Below are 15380 nucleotides of genomic sequence, written 5' to 3'. Positions count from 1 at the left end.
CTGGGCTTCCCTGCTTAGGCTGCTGCCCTCGCAATCCGACCCTGGATAAGCAGCAGAAGATGGATGGATGGATGGTCTATTATAATTGCCTGTACTGTTTACCTATTAATATGATGTATAAAATATGTGTATTTAGATATGTGTATTTTTAGGGATTTTTAGGAATTAAGGGGGTATTTAAGGGTAAAAATTCATCTTGTACGGAATTTCAGATTACACTGTGGTGTAGGAACGGAACTCATTTGTAAACCAAGGACCATCTGTACAAAGATTTTTAAAAATCTCTCAAAACTGATGATGTTCTATTATTTCTAATAACTGGTAATCAAATCTGCTACTTTATTTCCTTAAAACCAGATAAATTGCAATTGTCTAATGTCTTATAGTCTCATTAACTGACACCATCTGTTGTAATACTCAGGCTCTAAGTAACCCGGCTTTGAAAGGAGCTTCATTCACCCTCCCAGATGGTACAATTATAGTGGACCCAAGAAAACCCAAGAGTCCGAACCTGGCAGCTGCCCTACAGAATCCCTACCTAAGGGGTGTTTCATACTCCCTGCCTGATGGTACCATCATTATTGACCCGCGGAATCAAGTTAGCCCCAACCTATCCAAAGTGTGTTTCTGTTAAACTTATTTTACTTTGCTAACATGCTTCTTCTTTTTTTCTTTTGTTCCCTTTGCACTAATCAGGTCCTTTTGTCTCTCAAAAGTAAACTAATTGTAGCAGCCACAGTCAGTTGAAAGCTATATTAATGATTTATATAAGGAAAATACAACAGTCATGTTCTTCAAGATACGGTAACTTGGAGTCTTTCTTCTGCAACTTGCAGGCTCTTTTAAATGAGAACCTTCGTGGTGCATCATTCCAGCTTCCAGAAGGTTCTCTGGTTATCCCTGGCCAGAAGCCCTCCACTCCAAACCTGGCAGCTGCCCTTAGGCAAAACAAAGACCTTCGTTCTGCAAATCTCTATCATCTCTCAGAAAACTCAGCACTGTCAGGTGCACCCAAACCCACCAGTCCTAACGTTTTCTCTGCACTGCAGGGTGGTGAGCTGCATGGTGTCAGTTTCAGGTAGGAGACTACACTTCTCATAAAAACTCAGATAGATGGCTAAATAGGCTTGTCCAAGTGTTGCACAGCATTACCTTTACAGATAATAGAAGTGCTATGCTGGGAAATGTAACTTTTTACCCATGTAGCATGACATAATATGTCCATTTGTCCCACAGGCTGCCGGATGACTCTCTTCTCACACGTCGGTTTCACAACCCAAGATTGTCAGATGCCATCCAAAACCAGCAGCTTCGCTATGCCTCATACAGTGTGCCAATCGGACTACAGGGTGAGGACTATCGCTATGCTGTTATACCTCCATATGGACCGCGCTCTGGCCACTGGGCCAGAAATGTTCAAGGAGGAGATGAAAGTGGGGAGGATGTTTGGGCAGCAGAGAGAGTTTTACCACATGGCACATTCCAGAATTTGTCCAAGTGGTCTATGTACAGAGAAGATGGGGTGTTAGAAGGATATTCACCATCTCCTCGGGTTGTGGATGGAAAGACTCAAAATGTCGACTGGACCCCCGGCAGAGTAAAAGTTCCAGGTCAAAGCTGGTATGATAAGGTATTTAGATTTATGATTAATTTGGGCGGTTATTTGAAAATACAAAGTAAGCTTTTTTTTTTCTTTAATACAGTTTGGTGGATAATAATCTAAAATGAGAATGAGTTTGATATATGCATAAGATGGTGAACCACCACAAAATGTTTTTGTTCAGCCCCAAACAACATAGCTATGTCATATGATTTTGTTGTGCTAATTATGTACTAATATATGTGTCTAGATCTACTCTATTGTAAGCATGCCCACAACAAGCTACAGGGTTAAACGCTGGGCGGAGGGAATGGAGGACATGACTCAGCTACCGTAAGCAAAATCCAGTACAATGAAAACAATCTGATTTTTTGGTTGTTCACTCTGTCAACCATTTTATAGCTTAAGATTAAAACTACACCGTTCATCTCAGTCCATATTCTTTCAGTTTTCTCATGCGGCAATTTATAATGGGTCTGGTCAAGTAGTCTTCTTTGCTCAGGCAAATTCCAAATCAGTCATGATAAAAGCTGGTTGACTTTTTCTGAAGAGCATCAGTGTCTCGTTTATAATCATCTACTTTAGCATAAGAAACACTAAGCTATCCTTCATGAAAGGAAAGGAGATCTTTTCTTCCTATGGTTTGTCATGTCTGCAACTTTAAAACCAAAGATGTTATTATCCTATTATCTTTCAATTTAATGTGATTTTTCAATAACCAACTTTAATATTGAGGTCCATTTGATCTTTTGTCTTTTTTTTTACATGTAACATATCCTTTGTGAAACTATATGATGAGAGCACATTTGACAAAATATGTAAATAGCTTTTTGTGAAAAATTATTTGAATTGCCTGTAGTTTCAGTTGTGCTGACACAGTACTGCTGAGAGACTGCTGTCAACAATTTACACTGCTAAGTGTAAATTGTTAACAGATAATTGTTGCAGTGCAGTCAGCTTTCCCTAACTCCTTAAAAATTTTCTTACCATCTTTACCTAATGACATTTTCCGGTGCATTTCAAGGAACAAATACTTTTTTAAATGCTTTATTAATATTTGTGTATTTCAAAAGGAAAATGCCACCACAATGTCATTGAGTATTTTATTAAACTGCCACACTTTCATACGTTTGTGTAGAACTTGAGTTAAAAACCTTCACCCTGAATTAGATAGTTGTGTTAATTCAACAGTACTTTTAAAGAAATCCGGGATTTTGATTGCCTTTGAAGTGTGATTAAAACTTGATGTGAAATTGAGTTTGGGAATGCTTCTCCAGGACACAAAATGTGCTCATTGCATGTCTTTTAATTTCCTCTGGGTTTAATTTCAGTGAGCTGAATGAAACTACAATTCTGATGAACCTCAAGAAGCGCTTCGACCAAGAACTTATATATGTATGCTAAACTTGTATTATGCAAATTAAGTAACCAGTATAAGAACATTTAAAATATATAGTTAAGCTACTGCTAGATATATGTATTCATTTACTGTCCTTTCCTGTCCCTTCTTTGTTTCTTCTTCCCAGACTTACATAGGCAGCATCCTTGTGTCTGTGAACCCCTACAAGTTGCTCAACATTTATGGCACAGACATGGTGCTTCAGTATGAAGGCCATGGTCTTGGTGACAATCCTCCGTAAGATCTTGGAGTGTGTGCTTGTGTGTGGCTTTAGTCGTGTTAGACACTGGATTTTTTTATCCTAAATAAGGAAGTAAAGGGTTCAGTCTGTTTGTAAGTAAGCTGAATATGTCAAAGTGTATTCTTACACTGCTGTACTAACTTAGATGAACACATCTGTCTTATCTCAACTATAATGATCTTATATAATGATCTTATTTATTGAACAAATAGTTAGATGCTGGATAGGCAGAAGCTGAGTTTAGTAAAACACCAAGCTTTAAACATTACTCCTTAACCTTTGTCTGTGATCCCTAAGACCATGTGTGTTTGAACTCTTGTTTTACATGTGTCTACATGTGTCTCCATGTGTCGTAAGCTGTACTGAGAGGTGCTGTTAGGTGGTAAACAGAAGTGTAAATGCCACCACTCTCAGGTGTTAGTCAGAGGGTAGTGTTACACTGTTTTTGGTTGGTTGCCAAGGGAGAGTTTAGTTATGGATTTCACTACCACTTCACTTCTTTGTCCAACAGACATGCAGTGTGAGCACAACTGATCAACTGACAAACGTGACTTTTCATTAAAAAAAACATTTTCTTGTGTTGCAGCCATCTCTTTGCCATTGCTAATCTCTCTTATACAACCATGATGGATGCCAAAAAGGACCAATGTATTGTGATCAGGTATAAATGTTGTTACAATTGTTTTTCTAATGGCTTAGATAGATCTGGAATAAAATGTTTATTTTACTTGCATTTTGACATAATGTGAGTTTTTTTTATGTCCCAATTATTACAAGTTATTTAAATACTAGGTATTGTGCCAATATAGCAAGTAATTTTCTATTATTTGACATTATGCTTTACCAAAATGAGGCTATATGGATTTTTTTCTTTTCTTTTTTTTCACTGTTATTCTGATTGCCTTTTCACTTATTATTCGTTTATTGTTCTTTTATTCTTATGATTATATGTTTTAGGAGTCCTAATGAAAAATATTTTTTATCCTTCTTGTTTATTTGCATCTCAAGTTAGCAAAACAACAACAACTAAACTTTTTGTGTGTAATTCTTACTTTCAGAATTTCTACTGATGTGGTTCTTTAACCGCGTTAGTCCAGAAGGAAAACATCTTTTTAAACACACAGTTAGGAAAATAATTTGTTGAATAGTATGTAGTATATGTTAATGGTTTTTGTTTTTTCCAGTGGAGAAAGTGGATCAGGGAAGACTGAAGCCACAAAACTGATCCTGCGTTATTTGACAGCCATACATCACAAACGCAACGTCACACAACAGGTAGCTGTCAACCATGTCTTTGTGTCTATATCAAAATGTAAGTTTATTCTCTGATCATTTAATTCAAGTATGTTTGTCAATTCTTTTTTCTTTCTATTATGCAACATCTTCCATCAGATAGAGGTAAAGTGTTTTGCTTTAATAACAACCACCAACCCTGTCGAAGGTAGCTATGGTAACCTTGCTCTGTGTGATGATTGGTCAGATCCTAGAGGCCACACCCCTGTTGGAGTCTTTCGGGAATGCCAAAACAGTGCGTAACGACAACTCCTCACGCTTTGGCAAATACACACAGATCTACATGGAAGAGTAAGTAGTAGCAGCACATACTGATGTTTATAGTGAAAAAGAAATAATAATAAAAAAAAACAATAAACAAACAATATTTTAATTTTTTAGGTCTTTTAGATCAAGAAAATTACTGGACTTTTAGTGTTTTCTCAAACAAATTGCACAATATTAAACAAGACCAAACTGTCATTTCATTTTGAGGGAAGAAACTGACCTTCATAAATGTTTAATGCTTGCAGATGCCTTGCATGAATTTGAAATGTGCTTGATGGTTTGTTTGGGTTTTTTTTTCATTTTTTCATTTCACATGTTCATGTTGTCTACCAGCTCAAAACAGGTTCAGACTGAGGGTTTCACTAAATACATTGTTTTTTCTCAGCTTGGCAAGTTTTTATGAATCGGCTTCGTATGAACACAATTATAATAAGCTGGACAAAATGGTATTATAATGAATTTGAATATTTATAATAATTTTATATATATAATTTATAATTGGATTATAATTGGAAATACATTGATTTGGCTTCTGCATTAGGAAACTCCAAGCATTTCCACAATCTGTCGGTGAATTTAGTGTCATAAGTTCAGAATCTTACAGCAGCAAGACATACTTTAGTGCGAAAAAGGCACACAGATGTTTGATTTAAAAAAGAAAGAACTAAATACAACAAAAGTAATATTCAGGAAATTTCTGAAAACAAAGCAAATGTTTTTTCTTTTGTCTGTGAACCCCACCATATTGACTGTATTTTCACAGAAAGCTAGAAGTATTAATAATTAATCTATCATTAATGTTAAAAAAATTTGTTTTGTGTGTTTTAGATCAACATGAAGCCTCATGATGCTATGAAACAGCAGTTACACTTGATTTGCTGTAAAATGCATGGAGGCATATATTTTTGGGCTGAGTAGCAAATGTGCTTACATGTCCCAGTAGCACAGTTAGATAAGTAGTTGATTTTCTGGTACAACTGTGACACGGAAGATCCAGATGCATTACACATGCATGACCTGTTACTTAACTCAGCCTCACTGTGTGAATGTGTGTGTGTGTCTGCCTGCCTGTGTGCAATTTACCAGGGGTGTAATCAGTGGTGCCATAACGTCTCAGTACCTGTTGGAGAAGTCCCGCATTGTCTTTCAGGTGAAAAACACAAGAACACATGGACACGCACACAGTAGGTCAAGTAGAGTCTTCTTACAAATGAGTCATTGTGAGAAAGAGGAGACTATAGAGTCACACAACATGAGCAATACCTTTCTTTCCCTGTGTGTTTGATCAAACGAGTTGCTGTCCTTTAATACATTTATCCACTTGCATCCAACAAATTTCCTTTAACTCACTTTGTGGACAGTATTAAACCCATTTAAACAAATCCACAACCATGGCTCTAAATCCCTCTGTATCTTTTAGCTCCCTGTTGTAATATGCATCCCTATGACTGGCTTATTCATGTGTTTGTGTGTGTGTGTATTTTCATCCACAGGCGAAATCCGAGAGGAATTACCACATCTTCTATGAGATGTTGGCAGGTCTTCCTCCAAATGAAAAGCACACACTGTACCTGCAGGAGGCTGAGACTTACTACTATCTGAATCAGGTGTTTTTATGAATGCTGCTCACACACTGCATGACCTACTGCTCGGTGTCTGGTTTCTTCTTTCTTATTTCAATGAAAGTTTAATTTTGGACTGATTACATCAGGTCACTGTTTTGTTAAATAAAATTGAGCTGTTGTGTGTTAAAATAATATTTATCTGTGTTATTATTTCTAATCCAGTTATTATAAGGTGATTTGCATTGCCACCCTGGTTTCATTAACTATTTTTACTATAATGCTTGATTCATAGTTCTGTCTTAAACTGATTCACTCCTTATGTCATAGGTACATTGTGTTTACATAAGCAGCATTTTGACACCAGAAAGTATTTTTTAAAAACAAACTCAACACTAAGAAAAACTATATTATTATCCTCTCGTTAAATGAAGGGTCAAATATGCATGTTTTTCCACAATAAAAACATCCCAGCATACCCCATTCTGATGCCATAGTGCTCATCCAAACCATGAGGTATGTCTTGTATATCACTGCAGGAAGATGAGCATCTAATCCATAAAAGTTTGCAAAAACAAGACTGAGAGCTTGTGATAAGTGTTATTTAATCAGAGGGAAATTATGTGAGGGTAATTATGTTGTTGTTGATAACAGTGCACGTGTGTGTGTGTGTGTGTGTGTGTGTGTGTGTGTGTGTGTGTGTGTGTGTGTGTGTGTGTGTGTGTGTGTGTGTGTGTGCGTGTTTGTTTGCAGGGAGGGAATTGTACCATAGAGGGGAAAGATGATGGGGAGGACTTTAAGCGTTTGCTGAGTGCCATGGATATCCTGTGTTTCACCCCAGAGGAACTAAATAGTATCTACAGGCTTTTGTCCTCTGTCCTTCATCTGGGGAACGTCTACTTCCAGCCACACCAGGTCTCCCTCTTGATTCTGCTCACAGAAATGTGCACACACATAAATATGATACATAACACCATTCGTATCACGGTTCAGTAGTAATGATAATGTTGATAGCTGATGGATAGCTGATGGTAATAATAAACAAATGTGTGCACTTCTGCAGGCTGAGGGCCAGGAAGTAGCGTCGGTGGTGAGTGCGCAGGAGATCAGGGTCGTAGCTGAGCTGCTGCAGGTCTCACCTGAGAACTTGCAAAAAGCTGTCACCTTCAAAATTACAGTGAGCAGACCCCAATTTTATAAAAACTTCCCCATCACTGACAACATATAATTATTTCAGATTATTATTATTATTAGTCACTAAATAAGTGTTATTAACAAAAACATGTGTTTAACACCGCTAGGATACAGTGAGGGAGAAGATTTACACTCCCCTGACAGTGGAGAGTGCTGTGGATGCCAGGTGAGTGACTGCAACAAAGCTCAGTATAGTATCTGTTCGGTAATATATATATATGATGCATCATGCTCTTGGAACAACTTAGTACTGAAGCCTGTCTGACTGTCTTGTTTGAGGCCTTTTAAAGTTCTTTATTCTTTTTTTTCCCCACCCCTTTTCAAAAATCATACCAAGAGACTATAGAGGGGGAGTGAAGAGTCTTTGATATTTTCTTCCAATCTTTGGTAGAGGCATGTGAGGACAAAGGACGTCAGGGCTGGGGGAGAGATTTTTCAGATGTCCTCTGTTTCCATAGGAACCGGGTTTTCTGTTTCCATGGAAACCTTATTGTGTGTTTCTCATAGAGATGCCGTTGCCAAGATCCTGTATTCGCTGCTGTTTAGTTGGCTGACAGAGCGCATCAACGGACGGGTCTACCCTCGCAACGAAGCCCTCTCCATCTCCATATTAGACATATATGGATTTGAGGTCCATAAAGGAATCTTTTCTACTGATGCTACTACAGATGTGTTTTGAGCCAAGTGATGCCGGTTAACCTAAACAAATGCCTAAGTCTCCTCTTTTTACCCTTCAGGAGCTGCAGGTAAACAGTTTTGAGCAGCTGTGCATCAACTACGCCAATGAAACTTTGCAGTTCTACTTTAACAGGATCGTCTTCCAGGAGGTGCAGGTCAGGGAAACCATAAACTCAGACTGCCAAACATATATGTGTTTTGGGATTATAAAAAGCCATCGTCTCCAGTTTTTGGCCTTGTGTATGCATTTCTGGTCCATTGAGGAGCATTATCATATGAGTATAAATACAGGAGGAGTATTAAGATCAACAAATAAATCATTTCTACTTGTTTGCATCATGCTATTGAAGTTTTAATTGAAAGGGAAATGATACAATACACCAATTTACATATAAATAACTTGCTTTGAAAATTTGGTCAATCAATCAATAAAAGCATCAGTGGTTTCTATAAAAGATAAACACAACACTCACACAAGTCAACAGTCAAGCACAAAATAAGGTCACATGAGGGAAAAATCAAATAAGGAAGCAGCACAATATATGTACAAGTTCAGTTTTTAAACTATTTTATTCTTTAAGGAAGAGCAGTTGTGTGCTGCATGTGGAGCTGTGCTACAGAATGTACAAATGTGAACTGAAAACACATGTTAACAGTAAGCCTACATTTATATCTCTTGAGCGCCACTATCGTTTTTAGCATACATGAGTAGGTTCATCTCCAAAAAAATCGATTGTAGAGTCAAAAGATACGTATCAGGTTTTGTGGATCTTTTTTTTCACATCTTTTAGGAACTAAAGTGGACACAGCAAAACTAGCAATGAAAGTGGGCTGTAAGAGTTTTACAATCATGTTTATTTGTATGTGCTAAATTGTGGTGTGTAGGAGGAATACATGCGGGAGCAGATCGAGTGGCAGCAGCAACCCTTCACTAACAACCAGGGGTGTCTTGATCTCATTGCTGCAAGGCCTCATGGGATACTGCGCATACTGGATGATCAATGCGGTTTTCCCCAGGTACACTTTCAGCTATAAAACCAGTCTTAATTTCTATTGCTGAAACACAGATAGTATAATAAATAATATATGTATAGATACAGAAAGTGTTGAATAAAATAAGACTGTTAAAAGACTTTCTTTAAGTTTCCAATTTATCATGTGGAGTCTATGCTTGTCACAAAGTTGGATTTGATTACAGATCACATCAAACCTCTTACAGTATGAAAGTGTACTATGAAGACTGGACAACTTCTATCAATAACTCATGATACAAATAGTTAATTCCTTAGTTTTTAAAAGAAATGGAATAAAACAAAAAATATATCACTATTGGATTTCTCTTGAACCAGGGGAGTGTCGTAGCCAGCTCAGATCAATACAAAGCTATTACACATGCCGACTTAACTGCTTACCTGCTGTGATCTTTATTTTCAGAGCTCTTTATATGAGAAGTTGACAGACTGCATATTGAGATAAATTTGTGATGAGGTCTCTGGTGCTCGGTGTGGAATATGAATACAGTCTGATGTGAAGAGAAGACTGAGGGAATCTGCTGAATGCAGACAGGCAGCATGCGATGGTGCTGTAAGGGTTTAGTTTTCATGGCTCACCAACCACTAACCGTTTCCAATTATTGCTAGGCAACAGACCACACCTTCCTTCAGAAGTGCCACTATCACCATGGAAACAACCCACTATATGTTAGGCCAAAGATGCCATTGCCAGAGTTCACACTGAAACACTATGCAGGGAAGGTCACCTATCAGGTATTTGTCTATTTGTTTTTGCTTTCTCTTCCTTTATTTCTGTCTTTCTACCTTTCTTCAATTAAATCCCAATTTATCCCTTGTTTTTCCCTCTGTTTTTCTTTTCTCTGTATGTCTGTCTATATTTCACGATATTCTTTTTTGAGTTGCTGTTTTATTTTATTTTCTTTCCTGTTGTAATCTTTAAATTTCTATTTTTATTCTTTGCCTTTGCGTCATAAATCACATTAGGAAACAGGAACAAATTTAACAAGGTTTAGGAACAAAGTGAGGTTGACATTTTAATTCAGTTGCCTTGTGATAATGTAGAATCCATACTTTTATGTATAAGCAAGATGGAAACTTTGCTTTATTGTTTTTAGGAAGCTCTCATTCTTCTTTGTAAAGTTTCCTTCACCATGTCCAACCACATCTTCAAATTTAACAAACAGTAGAAGGATTTTAAGTTTTACTCATGCATGACTTAAATTAGTACTACAGTTGTTGGTAATATGTGTAAATCAGTCTTTTCATTCACCAGAAATTAGTTTTCAAAGTTTACTAAGTTCAGACTAGAAGGAATTATTGTTTTACATTACATTCAAAAGTATTCACTCCTTGCTGTCAATAAAAAAACTTAAAGCCCCTTTAAATGGCTGCCTCAATTATTTTTTAAAATAATCCCACATTTCCCTTTCATTATCACAATTTTAGGTTTCCCTAATCAGTCTTAGCAGGAAGTGCTCAAGGCAAGACCAGTTTAGTTGTATAGCACAATTCTACAGCAGGATTATTCAAAGTGCTTTATAGACACATTGAAACATTAGAAATTAAAAAGCATAATTTTAACTTTAAAAAGAACAAAGGAGAAAGAAAAAAGAAAGAACATTGAACAAAAACAGTATTTAAAAGATGATCAGGTTTAAAATTTAGGTTAAAAAAAGTGCAGACTTTAATTTTTAAATAAAAACTATTCAAATGCAGCTGAGAATAGGCTCGTCTTTAACCTGGATTTAAATAAACTGAGCATTTCAGCTGATCTGAGGCTTTCTAGGAGTTTTTACAGACATGTGGAGGATAAAAGCTGAAGGCAGCTTCTTAACGTCTGGTTTCTTTTATCTCTGGGAATTCAGATGCATTCAGATGACCTGATGAGACCGGTTGGTTTATTCTTGGTCAAGAGTTCACTGATATATTGTGGTTCTAAACCATTCAGAACTTTATAGACCATCAACAGAACTTGAAAGTCCATCCAATGAAGGACAGGCAGCCAGTGTAAAGACCTCAGAGCTGCACTGATGTGGTCCAATCTCTTGCTCTTAGTGAGTGAGTAGCAGAATTCTGCTGTCCAATGTTGCATGGGGAACTCTAGTCTAAGTCTCTGGAAACATACAAAGTCTGATTAGAGGAGTTTTCCACTGATTATTGTGTAACAGTAGGGATTTCCCATTTCAGCCAAGAGCTCAGTTATAGAAACTATTTTCAGTCCAACCAAGTCCATTTGTCCCACATTTCTCAAATTGGCTGGGCTGGAAGATCCAAACTTCTACTTAACAGCAATGGAGGCTGCAGATATTTTTTCCCTGGTTTTATATCCAGATTTGGGCTTGTTTCACTGGCACAGACATGCTTCTCTGAATCCATGACTTCCTGAGGCTTATGGGCCTCCTGAAGTTTTTTTTCTTGTCTGAACGGGAAAAAAGATTAATGAATCAATTTTGAAATGTGGCAATTTGTATGAAAACTCTTCAAATTATGATACACTGCTGGGGAAGACTGAAAACAATATTATGTTGAAATATATGTTTGAAATATTTTCATTATTTAAAAGAATGTAACATAGATCTACATACATGATACCATCTTGAAACTTTTTAAACTTTGTACATTTGTTCACTTTAAAACCAACCTGTCTTCTATTGTGTTGCAACTTAAAATGCAAACAACTGTTAGATTCAGGCTTGTAGTTAAACAAGCTTGAATATGGTTTACTATAATATGACAATTTTGTGGTCTGAATTAGACTCTGATGTTTTTTTCTATGGTGTGTTGCAGGTGCACAAATTCTTGGATAAGAACTTTGACATGGTCCGTCAGGATGTACTGGACCTCTTCATCCAAAGCAAAAACAAAGTAAAAAATGCAGCTTTTTTTCTGATGGATTTTGGCGATTCTCCCTGTTGAATTTGTTTTTACCTCCACCAAGGAGGTTATGTTTATCTGTTTGTCTCTCTGTCAGTTTGTTTGTTTGCAGCTTCACACAAAATATACTACGTGGATTTTTTTCCCCCGAGAATAGGTCTTGGTCTAACTTAGAATCAATTCAATTTGGGGAGTGATCTGAATCACTATCTGTATGTGTATGCATGTGCACATTGTGCAGAATCAAATGAAAGATAAGCATAACTGTGTTTTCATCGTCTGATAATGTCCAGATTATGATTTGCAAATAAAGTAAAATAAAATAAAATAAAACAAGCTGTACATACTGCTATAAACTACATGCTAAAGTGTCAATACTTCCACTTTCTGAAAGAATCCTGACTGTTTGCTGAGATGTTGAAGTATTATTGTGAATCTTTCTCAAGTCTCTCATCTACCTCTTATCTTATCTTGTATTTGAGGATGACTTCTCTCTTTTGGGTTAACTCTCCCTTTTCTGTCTGTGTGTGATATATTTCTATGACTACAGATGGTATCAAGTCTCTTTTCAAAACACTCAGAGTCCGTATCAAATCAGCGCTCTAACTTGCGACGTAGCAGCACAGCTCGGCGTCAGCAAGCCAACACAGTCAGCACCAAGTTTCAGTCTAGCCTGCAGGAGCTGCTGGACAAGATGGAAAGGTTGGAGTAAAACTGTTTTTAAATTGTTTTTAAGCCAGAAATCTTTATATTGAAGTAACCTCATATCTTCCCACTTTAACTTTCAGCTGTGGCCCTGAAATAGCACACAAACATAATATGTAAATGTAAGGCAAATGTTTACTTAAATAGTGTGTTTAATACATAAAAGCTTTTCACTTTGTTTTAGAGATAGATAGAGAAGCTATGAAGAGAAATAGAAACAATGCAAAAACATTTTATATTTAGACATAATTAAAAAGGTCTGCACAAAAGTCTTACCTGATGATTTTTGCAGACACCTTTTAAATTTGTCTTAACATGATTTTAATTGTTTCTACATTCTCTCTATTTCTCATTATACCCTTCTTCTAATATATAGTGCATTTTAACTGATTCAAATCAAACATCAGTCTAGATGAGTTAAAGTACACAGTGCATAGGCGCATAAGATAAAAATCTTTTTACCGAACTTTAAACATGTCTACATTTTGCTGAAATCTAATCTCCACTCCTCCATTTCAGCGGTTTTTCTCGTAGCAGCTTTCTCCGTGTTTATTTTGAACTCTGGTCTGGACGAGCTGACCTGAATTCTAAATCTAAGAGCGCTGTCATGTTTATTTTCTTTAAACATATCTCAAATAGATTCTGGGCCTCAGCCATTCTGGGATTTGATGACTATCAGCAGGTTTAAAATATATTCTGCGGTAACTGCAAGCCAATGTAAAGATTTGAAACCTTAATGACCATCCCTTGAAAAAAATGGTTAGAAAAGTCCACTTTTTAATTAGGAGGTCTTTAAGTATCCCTTTAATAAAATGTGAAAAAGTAACCAATTTTTGAGAGATATTTATAAATTATTACCATGCGATATTTCAAAATTCCTATAGTCCAATCTTTGACTTTTTGGTGTCAAATAATGCGTAAATCAGACTGTGTTCAACAGTATTTTGAGCCTTTTTTTTTTTTTTTTTTTACCATAAAGCAATGCCAAATGTCTCAGAATCCGTATGCATCATATATGTCCTGCTGAGCTCTTATGGGTTAAAACTGGTGTGATGTGTTCTGGTTAAAACACCAGCAGCAGCAACTGTGCTGAGACTGAAGAACTTTGCTTTAACAAAGATAAAGTTGATTTTCTTTGATTATTTTAAGGGTAACAACTACAACAGAGCCCTTTTAAAATCCAACCTTCATTTATTTATTAATCACTTTATCGATTGTGATCTGTCTGTGTCAGGTGTAACCCTTACTTTGTGAGATGCATCAAGCCAAACCATCATAAGGTATCATTACATGATGTGTGCAGGTTTGCAGTGTTTGTTTTTGCATATTAATTTATATGTAGGCCTACTGTAAACAGCTCATTTATGTGTGTATGTGCAGGAGCCAGGAGTGTTTAACATGGACCTAGTCAACACTCAGCTGCACTACTCTGGTATTATAGAAACCACGTATATAAGAAGAGAGGGCTATCCAATCAGGATGCCCTTTCAGAGCTTCCTGACAAGGTTTGTTCCTGATTTATCTAAATGCTGAGCATGTTTCAAATTAATGCATATTTATTTATGTAGCAAATATAAAATGTCAAATGTTGGGCAACAACAAATGATAAAGTTTGTCTCCTGATACAAATTTGTATAAAAACTTGACATTTTCAAGTTAAAATGTTTAAGAAGATCAGAAATGATTATATGAAAGATTCATAAATCAATTAAATTTGAAAATTCTGTGAGAAAGAAAAGTGTATTTAGTTAATTTATGTTAATAATGATGTGATCTGGAAGAGTAGAAAAGAAATTCTTATAAGGAAGCCCAGTGAGCTCACAATACCAGCCTGGCTCTCTGAATTCTCAAAGCTGCCAGACAAAGCAAGCCAGCAATAACATACCTACTATAGCCCAATTTAAAAAAAAGCAATTGGGGGCAACTTACTTCTAGCACCTATATGTCATTAATGCAATTTTTAGACATATCCCATTTTTGATGGGTAACCAGCGTAATGATGTTTGTATAGCTGACATGTTTGCATGAATAAAAATACCAGTCACTCATGACAGTAGCTGTGAGCACTAAGGGAGCTAGATATATTGGAATACAGTTCAGACTATTAAACATCCTTTTTAGCTGCCTTTTACAAAATATATTTTTTCTGCTTCCCTGACCACTTTGTCAAAGTTGCTGTAATTATTGGTGTCTCAGAAGATAATACATTTCATACACATTGATCCCTCCATGCTGAAACAGCCATATGGCTTTTGTCAACTCCTGCTGTAGGAAAGCAGATTAAACCAATTGATCTCTCAGCACCTCTCACAACTTGATGCCAAAGTAATCTGACTTGCAGCAACATTCACAGTCGGCAGCGTTCACATTGAAAGTGCTAAAACCAAACAAATACCAAGCAGCCAACAGTCTGAATACCTAGAGCACCAATTAGCTTCATGCCAGAGCGCTCAGATTCACAGCCAACCTGAGATTTACAGGATTAAAGGACACGGTTGGGACACACGCTACAACTCTGGATTTCACTGATCCCTTGCCGGCATTTACTTCAGAA

At 36.6% G+C, this 15380-nt stretch overlaps 1 protein-coding gene across 1 annotated transcript in view; it reads left to right on the top strand.

Moving 5' to 3' along the window:
- myo15ab (myosin XVAb) overlaps positions 1–15380 on the top strand; it is a gene marked incomplete at both ends in the record, with an annotated part of 54140 nt that overhangs the window by 8270 nt on the left and 30490 nt on the right. The window contains 22 exon segments of the mRNA XM_079238276.1: positions 422–619; positions 837–1078; positions 1237–1630; positions 1851–1933; positions 2932–2995; positions 3127–3236; positions 3827–3901; positions 4425–4521; positions 4721–4824; positions 5887–5950; positions 6294–6407; positions 7116–7277; positions 7426–7539; positions 7664–7722; positions 8064–8187; positions 8294–8389; positions 9120–9251; positions 9875–10000; positions 12035–12112; positions 12672–12823; positions 14061–14106; positions 14207–14331. Coding sequence (XP_079094402.1) covers positions 422–619; positions 837–1078; positions 1237–1630; positions 1851–1933; positions 2932–2995; positions 3127–3236; positions 3827–3901; positions 4425–4521; positions 4721–4824; positions 5887–5950; positions 6294–6407; positions 7116–7277; positions 7426–7539; positions 7664–7722; positions 8064–8187; positions 8294–8389; positions 9120–9251; positions 9875–10000; positions 12035–12112; positions 12672–12823; positions 14061–14106; positions 14207–14331 — 2759 coding nt within the window.

The sequence above is a fragment of the Telmatherina bonti genome, assembly GCF_933228915.1.
Source record: "Telmatherina bonti genome assembly, chromosome: 3".
In the NCBI taxonomy this organism is placed as follows: Eukaryota; Metazoa; Chordata; class Actinopteri; order Atheriniformes; family Telmatherinidae; genus Telmatherina; species Telmatherina bonti.
The sequence above is the reverse complement of the archived record's forward strand: the minus strand, read 5'-3'. Positions and strand labels throughout refer to the sequence as shown.